The sequence below is a fragment of the Xiphophorus maculatus genome, chromosome 18 (assembly GCF_002775205.1).
Source record: "Xiphophorus maculatus strain JP 163 A chromosome 18, X_maculatus-5.0-male, whole genome shotgun sequence".
NCBI lineage: Eukaryota > Metazoa > Chordata > Actinopteri > Cyprinodontiformes > Poeciliidae > Xiphophorus > Xiphophorus maculatus.
The window spans coordinates 28218596-28229218 of record NC_036460.1 but is presented as its reverse complement, the minus strand read 5'-3'; the positions used below and the strand labels follow the sequence as shown (position 1 = coordinate 28229218).

Below are 10623 nucleotides of genomic sequence, written 5' to 3'. Positions count from 1 at the left end.
GACAAACTATCTTGAGTTCTTTGGGGAATTTCTCTTCCGGTTTTCAGGGTCGACGCCAGAGAATTTTTATAGGGGCGGCGAAACCACGCCAGATTTTTTTTTTTAATTTATGCAAATTAAATCATAAAATTTTAAATTTCATACGTATTAATTTATAATATTAATATATGGGTTATAAAAAAATAGCAAACAGGACATATAACTGGTTTATTTAATCTTATTTTATTTTTGGGACATCAAACTGACAAGATAATTACAAATGTACACCACACGTTTTCATATTTTTATTCATATCTTCCCTTTTTGGGAAACTGACTTTCTGTGAAAGCGGAACTGAAATGACATTATGAAACATTTTTCTCTACAGGTGCCTTGTTCGGAATCTCATCACTGTTGGTCCGCAGTTATTGCCACAGAACGCCTCCGTCTCAGGCTGCAGGCTTTTGCATTTTCTTTTTGGCGAACCACTCATTGCTTTTATCTTCCGCCATAGCCTAAAAAAAAAAACAAGTGGAAAAACAGAAAAATCACAGTAAACAACCAAAAATGTAGACTGCTTAGCCTAAAGAGAGAGATTTGAAATAATTCCAACCTTATCAAGCAGTTCGTTTCCTCTGGGATCCACAGCAGACAGCTGCCTGAACGCCTCGTCTCCCACAAAACAAATTTCATGCCCGTCCTATAATAATAATAAAAACACGCTTACTATTTCCACTTTGATTATTTTGAAAAAGATCGCAACGTTATTTGAATTAAAAAATAAATAAAAATAACACTTACGGGGTCGGCTAAAATAACAACTTCGACCGTGGCTTTCCCAGGGGTGTCCAGGCTGACCAGTGGGTTGAGAATTTTTTCTTTTTCCTTTTTCATCAAGGCTTCAATATCGGGCAGCTACAAAAACGGAAAACGTCTGTCACGTTTCTTCAAAAGAACCAGTCCGGAGACGGTCCAAGGAAAGCGCAGCTTGCCTGCTCGCGTGGACACGAAAACGCCATCCTCCCAAACGCCGTTCCGTGATCGACCTTCCCGCCAGTGTCCCGAAGCTCGAGCTTACACTGAACAAATACACAACATGGAAACATACCAAGCCAAACTAGTAATGTTTGTCTTTATTATTCATTGGTAACTCACCTGAGAGTCAGAGTAACCCAACAGCACAGTGTTTTCGTCCCGACTCTCGTCCATCACCGTCATTCCCAACAGAGTGGCCCAGTAGCGGGTGGATCTCTGGAGGTCCGACACGCCAAGGCAAACCTTCTGGACAGGGTCTGCAGACAGACGATCAGTGATTATAGATGTTGGCCTATTGAAAGTGATCACACAGGTCTGACGGTGGACAGACACAATCTGACTAATTTGCTAATTTTGTTATTCAGGCGCCGCCGTCTCCTTCCAGAAACTAGAGTGCCAAGACGATTCATATTGCTCTAAAATCTGAAAACAGAAATCAATTTCAGCTTAATTCTCATCGGAAAGCATTTCATGGAGGCGGTTGTGATACATTTTTTTTTTTTTTTTAACTTTTTCCACACGTTACCCACTTTCAAACACCCCCAATTTACAGGTGTTTCACCAGAAAAGAAAATATGTAATTATTAAAAATGCAACATGACTTTATGAAGACCTTTTGCTAAAGAGGTCAGGGTTTATATATATGGAACCTTTAGAAACTACGGACTGTAAGGATGGATAACAGCGCTCATAATGTAGGATTAATGTCCTGTTTTGTACTTGTGATGTTGCTTTTATGTCCAGTGCTACATATTTAAATGGTTTTATCTTTATGTTTGTGCTCTGTAATTTTGCTTGATTCCTGTAAAATGCCTTTGAGTTTTTAGAAAAGCTGTACACAAATTAAATGTATTATTATTATTATTGGTCAGGCGTCAGCAACCTTTTCCATACTATTGCTGCTGCAAAATAAACACTCACTAGAGCAACAAATGTTTTTTAAAAATAAATATATAATACATAAAAGGTTTTATGTAAACTAAGAAATTTAAGCTAAAATTTCTTTCCATTTTCAGATTTTAGAACAAAACGAATTGTCTATTCTAATAAGCAAAAAAAGAAAAAAAAAGCTTTTGTAGAATGGGGCGAGTTCTTTCCATAACTGTGGAAAACGTAGAAGGACAGGCAGCATAGAGTGAAGCTAGTTACTTCTAAAAGCCTGATAGGTAGGTAGGCAGAGAGAAAGAAAGAAAAACATGCAACTTTTTAAAGAATGTGATCAGAAACTATGGATAAACAAAGAGCCACAATGGGGGAGAATCATTTTAAAGCAGAAGCAGGAGACGGTCACCGTGGGAAGGCTGCTGTTTGTCTAGAATGTAGAAAGGATATCCTCCAGGAGCCTGGATTAAATACACAGCTTCCTCCACCTGAGTCAGGGGCCACCCAAGGCGCTTGGCGTTGCTCACTGCTTGGCTGGATTGCAGGGTGAGGCCCTAAACACAGAAATGTCTTCACCGCTGCTGCTTCATTCCACAACACTGATTGCCCTTCACGATGTGTCCAAAATCCACCTTCACCCACCAAAAAGTCGTTGCCCAGCTGATACTCTCCCACCCCGTAGTTGTACGTGAGCTCCGCCACAAAGTGGTCGTCTTCCGGACCAAAGCCAACCATTGTCTTGCTCCATTTTCCATCATAGGGGCTGAAAGATTTAAATGTGAAGAATTATTAGCCCTGTGGGTGCGAAGTGCACGCAGACTGGTGTCATTATCTACCCGTTGCAAGTTGCTTTGCAGCCTTCCTCGAACTCTTCGTGTCGCAAAATCTGAAGGGAAATAGAAGAAATGCGAATGTAACTGAAGAGGATTCATAACCAAAAAACCCGCAATTTCACATCCTCAACTAAAGAGGAACTCTGTAGGGATTGTGCAAAAAAAAAAAAAAAAAAAAAATCCTAATCGTCATAAAACCTGAAGAGAATACTGAACAACTGACGTTAAACTTGGACGCTATGTTCGGTTCAGGTCGACTACCTTCATGCCCAGGACGTCCCGGTAGAACGTGGCAGTTTTAGTTCGGTCCCCGACTTTAAAAACAAAATGTAAAGCTCGCCTCAAAGCCATGATTGCTGTTCCTTTACGCAGAGCTCGATTAAGCTTCCTGAACGATCGATTTCTCCGTCGTCGAGCGCTAAATGGAAGTGTTGCGTTCCAATTACCTCGGATTTTTCACTAACTGTTAGCAATGCCACCTGACCAAAAAGGAGAGAAAAACAATGTTGGAACATTTGAACTATAATGCAATGTATTATTACGCTTGATTATTACAATAAAATTGTCTTTTGACATGATCGTTTATTAATTTAATGAGACAAAATATAAATTAATAGTTTATTAAAATACTAGAAGCTTCGATTATGTATGTACACGATGGCACCTGGGTATAGACACTGTAATTTGTGAAGATTCCGTTTTCAGTGTATAATAATTCCGCATAACTTGGTGGAGGTTTTAAGCTAGAAGACATCTAGACATGTAGTCTAGATTCCTTATAAAACTAGTTCTTTAAATTAGCACCGATTGGGAATCTTGCACACCCAGAAGTTCTTATCAGAGGTGCAGACAAAAGCCGTCACAAATATCCCAAGAACACTGCAAATGTCAATAAAATGAGCGAAATACCAAAGACATCCTGCTCAAATTCGGTTGCAAATCATCAAAGAGAATTCGTGCTCTTTGCACAATTGCAAAAGTGACTAGAACTGCGGTATGTTTTGTCGAGAGTTAATTTATTTAACTTGCTTAAACAGTAAAATGAGCTGAGGGTTGATCAAGGTTGCCATTTATGAAATGCTAAGACCGTTAATATCTTTGATAATACAAAAATGTAGTTTACGACGTGTACTTGAATGCACCATGTGGTTAGAGTCCGTGGCTGACAGAGCACCTGTAGGTTTAATCGCAACTTTAACAAACAATTATATCCAACTAAATTGAGATATTAATTAAGCAGTTACACATTATGGATCATTTGAAAGAAGAGCGAGTTACTCACTTACTGGGAAAGCCAGAGTAATAATAGACGTGGAAATGCAGGTAACTTACGGTAGGTGGCGGCACCCAGCCTTTTTGTTGTAATAAAAAGTTCCTCCAGACAAGTGAAGAAGAAATAAAAAAAAAATGGCTGCGCTCATAAGAGGCGTGATACGTCTTTTGCCCGTAGAGAAAAATGTTTTCCTTTCCACCAGAAGCGACATTATAGTGGAATCGAAGCGCTTTGTTCGCGGCCTGAGGAGGAAACCAGTCAGGGTCCTGTTTCCTGACAATGAGGCGGGTAAAGTTGTAAAGCAGCAGCATCATCATCCACAGGCAGCAGAGAAGAAGGAGGCTGGGACCAGTCCTACAGCTGCTGGAGAACAACCCGACAGGAGTGACGCTGTTAACATGAGGAGTGAGACAGCAAAGCAACCCCATGCTAACATTACAAAGGATTCAATAGACGGACTGCGCTATGAGAGGGCTTTACCAGGAGATAAAAGATTATCGTAAGCAGTTTCTCTACTTTAGCTTTCTTTTGTTTATTATTATTATTATTATTATTATTATTATTATTATCATTATTATCATTATTATTATTATTATTATTATTATTATTATGATATTGGAGTGGCACAGTGGTTAACAGGTGTTGCGCCCCGGGGCTACATACCTCAACTTGGCTTTCCCGAGTTGGACCCCCTTCCTCTATTCCTTTGCGGCATGTCTTTCTCCACACATCCTGACGGATTGACTAGTGCCGAAAAATAAAATAAAAAAAATCCAACTGTTTTTCCTTTTTTCATGTCCCATAACTGTATTTTTGGGGAGAAACATCACTAATTTGCGTTTATTCATGCCGTTTGTTCTGTGGATTTCCTATAGACACTTTAGTTATTATATTGAATAACTGAATGTTTCTTTATTTAATTTTTTTTACTTTGTTACATTAGAACCACAAAATTACTTTTATCTTACAAAGTTTTGCATAATTGTGAAATGGAAGAAAAATGATTCATGATTCCATTCATCTCTACGTCAACTCCTCGTTCATCTGTTACAATATTTTCTGTGACCGCAGGAGGCGCTGTTGCGTGTTAACGCTGTGCTACGCCAAAGACGTAAGCTTTACAAGAGATGGTAAATAAAACCGCAAAAGGAAGAAGAAAAAGCCGAACAAAGAATTTAAAACTAATACTATAACTTTTGTGTAAATATACACGGCACAGAATATGAGAGCCCTTATCAGATATTGTGACCACACGATAGTAAAAATTATGCATTATACTGCTCAAGTATTTAATGTTTTTCTGTAAGTAACAGTGTGGTTACAACATCTCTATAGAGCTTTGAAACTGACGTCACTGCGTATGACGTTTATGTCTCGCGCAGTCGCTCGGCGCCATCTTTAAAGGCCACAGAGCAAAACAAACTTCATTCCGGCGTTTTCATTGGGTTACCGACCGCAGTGAAGTTGTTTCAAGTTGGATATTGGATATTCGCGCTCCACGGAGTAAGGGGCGTTTAGCTCAAGGTTGATCCGATTTATGAACGCTAATTCCGGCCAGCTGTTCTCTACCGCTCCCTCCTCAGGCGCTCGGAGGTTCACATAGGGACCGTCCATTTCCGAACCAAACACTCCTGTAAATAAATGCCTTGTGACAAACTGATACAAAAAAGTGGTAATTCATGCTATAACACGAGGCACACTATCCTCCATTAAAATTTTAAGTCATATTCAATATTTTAAATAATTTTAATATTAAATATGTTTTCTTCAATAGCTTCCAAATCGTGTGCCCCATTAACCCAAAATCTGTGTGAAATTATTCTACTAGACTGTGTATCTTTATTACATTTTGACCCCTTTTTTATTTAACTAATTCTATATTTTAACATTTTTATTTTTTAAATGTACATAAAATGTATTAGCTCAGATGATCATCACATTTGTTACCTGTAATGTTCAATTACATAAAATTCTAGGACAGGATCTATTTCATTATATGTTCACTTCTTACAGAAATATGTTAAATACAACAAATATTTCCTTAAAGTGTGATGATCTATTTCATAACATTTACTTGTCACCTTTATTGTTTACTCTGACCTGTTTAATTACACATTAAACGTTTACAGATGGACTCTTTCATCTGGTTTGATTGTTTACATTAAATGTTTACTGCAAAATGTCTGATTATATAATTGTTTACTTTAGTCACATAAAATATTGATTTAAAAATATAGTCTTTCATTACATGTATGTTTATTACTTGAAATATTTTAAATATCACATTTTTTACTTAAAATGTGATTCACTTCATCACCTGTTTACATGCAACTTGAAGAGCTTGAATCAAGCGTTTTATGAATGTTTACCACATTAAATTATGAAATGAGAGAAAACAGCCACTTCCAACTGAACACATATTCCAACACAAATGGTTCCTGTTCCTCTACAACAGGGGTTTCAAACTCCAGTCCTCGAGGGCCGCAGTCCTGCAACTTTTAGATGTGCCTCTGCTGCACCACACCTGAACAGAATAATTAGGTCATTAAGGCTCTGGAGAACTGATCTACACAAGGAGGAGGTCATTAAGTCATTTCATTCCAGTGTTTTGTACCTGTGGCACATCTAAAAACTGCAGGACTGCGGCCCTCGAGGACTGGAGTTTGAGACCCCTGCTCTACAGCCTTGCTGAGGGGAGCTCAGCAAGGCTGTGTTTTCATTATTTACATCTTCTGGTGGAAATAATGAAAACACAGTCTCTGTAACTTGTTGATCCACCATGGTCTTGCTGTATCGCCTCTTTAATTGACGCGCAGGTCGGGCCGATGTTGCGGCGTTTACCTCGCAGTGACCCAGATTCAGTCTGGATTGAGCTCATCCATTTCATACGTCGGTTTGCCTTGAAGAGGACATATCGGAACACACATCAGTATTAATACTGTAAATTTGATAACACTAGTAAAATAGCTTACTTCACAATAATGGAATAACCTCGACGTCCACTGACAAAACTCGGACTAAAAAAATATAAGCCCAACTTAAACAAGGTTGACCCGCTTAAATGAACTCAACATAAACTGAACATGAGTCACCCGGACAAAATCATAGCAAAGAATTATGACACACCACCAACAAAGCGAATTTAGACACTCACCAGAATGGACATGTCTGGAGCAAACTCGTAGATATCTTGGGATGTTGGAGGACGTAATATCAGGATGTCTCACTGCTGACCCGGGACATTTGTCTCCTTTTTGTTAGCTCCGATAGCTTAACCTCCTCGCGTTGTTTACAGGCAGGAAAACAGTGCAACGAAAGTCCGTTTTCCATCTTTTTACCGTTTTGGTTGTGTGATGGGACATTACATGAGAGGGAGGGGAGATGTTTTTGGATTTTGTTTGGGCCCAGTTTGTTTTAGTTTTAGTTTTGAAGTTGTTAGTTGGAATTATGTAAATATTTTTCTAGGAATATAGTTTAGTACAAATGATTTTCCTTTCTGGAAATGTAAATGTTGTCTCCGCCCCTTAATTAGTCCTTGTAGGAGGCAGTGCTTTAAAAGTTAGGTGGTTTAGATCAGAGGGAGATTCTCCCTCCTGTTGTTTGAATGCATGTCATGCTGTGAACTGGAATTAAATGTTTGAAGAACTGCAGAAAGGAAAAAAATTCATAGCTCTACAATTTCTGGATTCTCTCTGATTTCTGATCGCAAACCAACACTCTGGATATTGCTTGATTTAGATTTTTTTTTATTACCTCACTGTGCTCGCTCTGCTTCTCTGCAGGCGGCTGGTCAGCGTTGCTCGATCCAGGAAGTTTCGGGAGCAGCAGGGTAAAATCCTCCTGGAGGGCAGGCGTCTGATCTGCGACGCCCTGGAGGCCGGCGCCCGCCCTCAGATGGTGTTCTTCAGCATGGCGGATCGGCTCCGAGAGCTGCCGCTGGACAAGCTGAGGGGGGCGACGGTAGTCAAGGTCAAGTTTGAGGATATCAAGATCTGGTCCGACGTCGTTGCCCCACAGGGAGTGATCGGTAAGGATCGTTCGTCCAGTTTATGAAGATGCAGATGTGTTTAAAAAGTTCTTAGTTTGATTTTGTTGTTTTTCTGCAGCCATATTTGCCCGGCCTGATCCTGCTCGGCTCAGTTTTTCACAGAGAGGTCTGTCGCTGCCGTTGTCGCTGATATGCGACAACGTCCGTGATCCTGGTAACCTTGGGACCATGCTGAGATGTGCAGCTGCTGCTGGCTGTCATGACGTCCTCCTTACCAAAGGTAGATTTCTTCCGTAAAGTCCATTTATAGTGTAAATAGAAAAATTCATCTTAAATCTCTAAGAAATATTTCCACAGTGATCAGATTTTGACATGAAAGAACACATATGGTAGGAAGCTGGTGAGTTTAGTATCCTTTACAACCCAAGAGCCAATAAAACTCATTTAGGGATACAATTGTCACAACGTTTTATCTACTGTAAGAGATTTGTCATTTTCAAAGAATCAGCGTTTTATTTCTTCTTTTAGGATTTAAACTAAAGGCAAACAGATCTAAAAACATATTACTGGTACCATTTAATTGTCATTCTTTGTGGAAATTTAGTTCAGGAATGAATTGAAAAATGGCTAAAAACCACATGTTAGAATTTGCTAACATATCTGTATGTAGAAAATAACCGTTCTTTTAGTTTTTTGAGTCAAAGTTAAGAGGTATTATGGAAGGTCCAAAGAGCCACGACATTAAATGCGTAGACATTTAATATATATGGGTACATTTTGATTGGCCATAAGAACAATATTTATGTCAGATATCGATATCAGCCCAAACTCTCACATAAAATTTGCGCATCGTTTAAAAGTTCTACATGACTTTTAGAGACTGTCAGAAAGAAGAAAGTCTAACAACCGCAGTCGGACAAACGACTTGATGATTTTATACAAGTTATAACCGTCTATAAATCTAAAAAATGCAAATATTTCTCATAATTTTCACATCGTTTTTTTCTTTTCAATATAGGAATTGTAATCGTTTCATTGACTTGTCAACAGGTTGTGTTGACGTTTGGGAGCCCAAAGTCCTGCGTGCAGGAATGGGCGCCCATTTCCGACTCCCGGTTTATCCCAATCTGGACTGGGACGAGATCAGAAACCATCTCCCTAAATCGGTGACTGCGCACGTGGCTGACATAAGAGACGCTGACGACAAAGACGGTACCAACAAGCTGTCCAAGCCGGGAGATTACGGTTGGGTCAGCACGTCACCTAGAAGGAAAACTATCGAGTACGAGGAATACGATTCGGACTCCGATTCCGACTCCGATTCGGACTCGGAGGACGAGGGTCTTTCCCTCCCCAGAGTGGAAACCAAACTGTACCACGAGAACTGGGCCCAGAGTCCCACGGCTCTGGTGATAGGCGGAGAGACACGCGGCCTGAGCACAGAGGCGGTGCAGCTAGCTGAGAAAACCGACGGCTCCAGACTCTTTATTCCCATCGTCTCAGGCGTGGACAGTCTGAATTCAGCCATGGCCGCCAGCATCCTTCTGTTTGAGGGCAGGAAGCAGCTGTCCATGCTTCTACAGACCGCTGGGAAAAAGAGGCAGTCTAAGGCTGAGAGGAAGTTCTCATGAATAAGCTGAATAGAGTGTGTAAACTGTATAATTATGAGTCCTGTAATAAACCCATAAATTTAAACTGAAGATCTACTTTCTCCTATTTTTAAAAAAAATAGTGTTTCTTGTGTTTCAATAAAAGTTCACCTTTTCCTGACCTCAGAATCCTGGAATCCTTTTGAAAACAGAAGCAAGGCCGGTTCAAAGGTCAAACTTTGTCTGCAGCTCTTCAGAAATTTCTATGATAAAGACAAAATGTGTTTGTTCAGACAACCAAATTTTTGCTGTGTCGGTAAAAAGAAAGTATACTCTTAATTTGAGGGGGTTTTGCATCAGGACAAAACGATTTGGTATGAACAAGTCATTTAGAAAATTTAACAAGGGTATTATTCTGCCCAGTGTCTGTGAAGCACCTTTTATCCTACAAAAAATCTGTTGCTCTATTAGCAGTTTTCCAATTATTTCTTGGCTCTTAGACCCTCCGCATTGGCTATTAATAACTTTAGCTAACAATAAGAACCAACTGTTTTAAATATAGAGAAAATGCAGGAATCCTTGGAATAATTTAATTGCAATGTCACTATTGAATTTGAAACTTAATATCAATATTTTTAGATCCAATTTGTGTCTTTAGGTTGGAAACTGTGTGGCATGTCAACATTCCATGAAAGGAAATGCAGAAGTTTTGTTTTTCTTTATTTTTCAACCTAAAATAAATAAAATTGTGCTTAGAAAAAATAATTTCCCCATGGTAGACATTTTTGGCTTTTTTTCCTCAAAAGCTGATGTCATATTTGTAACTTTAAATTTGTTTTGTTTAGCTGAACTAAGGCCAAATATGGCTGTTTGGACCGTAAAGGTAAACTATTGGTCCAAACTAGCTAGGCTAAGTGCTAATGGCGGAGAAACAGCCTACCGTTACAGGATAACTTTATCATCATTGGCAGCCATGCTTATAGCCTTGGCACTCAGCAAGCTAGCTGTCAAAAGTTGATTTAAAAAAAAAGAAAAATCCCCAAA

The 10623-nt window shown here is 39.3% G+C and overlaps 2 protein-coding genes across 2 annotated transcripts; one reads left to right on the top strand and one right to left on the bottom strand.

The window, feature by feature from the left end:
• Positions 1–192: 192 nt before the first annotated feature.
• On the bottom strand, positions 193–3137 carry glod4 (glyoxalase domain containing 4). Its single transcript, XM_005815858.3, has 9 exons — positions 2991–3137; positions 2733–2782; positions 2539–2659; positions 2306–2450; positions 1135–1271; positions 972–1058; positions 781–894; positions 593–679; positions 193–494 (listed from the first exon to the last, which is right to left on the bottom strand). Exons 1-9 carry the CDS (start codon positions 3078–3080, stop codon positions 429–431), a joined length of 897 nt encoding a protein of 298 aa, XP_005815915.1. The 5' UTR covers positions 3081–3137; the 3' UTR covers positions 193–428.
• A 969-nt stretch (positions 3138–4106) lies between these two features.
• On the top strand, positions 4107–9790 carry mrm3 (mitochondrial rRNA methyltransferase 3). The gene is made up of 4 exons (XM_005815860.2): positions 4107–4501; positions 7785–8029; positions 8109–8270; positions 9041–9790. Exons 1-4 carry the CDS (start codon positions 4137–4139, stop codon positions 9619–9621), a joined length of 1353 nt encoding a protein of 450 aa, XP_005815917.1. The 5' UTR covers positions 4107–4136; the 3' UTR covers positions 9622–9790.
• Positions 9791–10623: the final 833 nt, after the last annotated feature.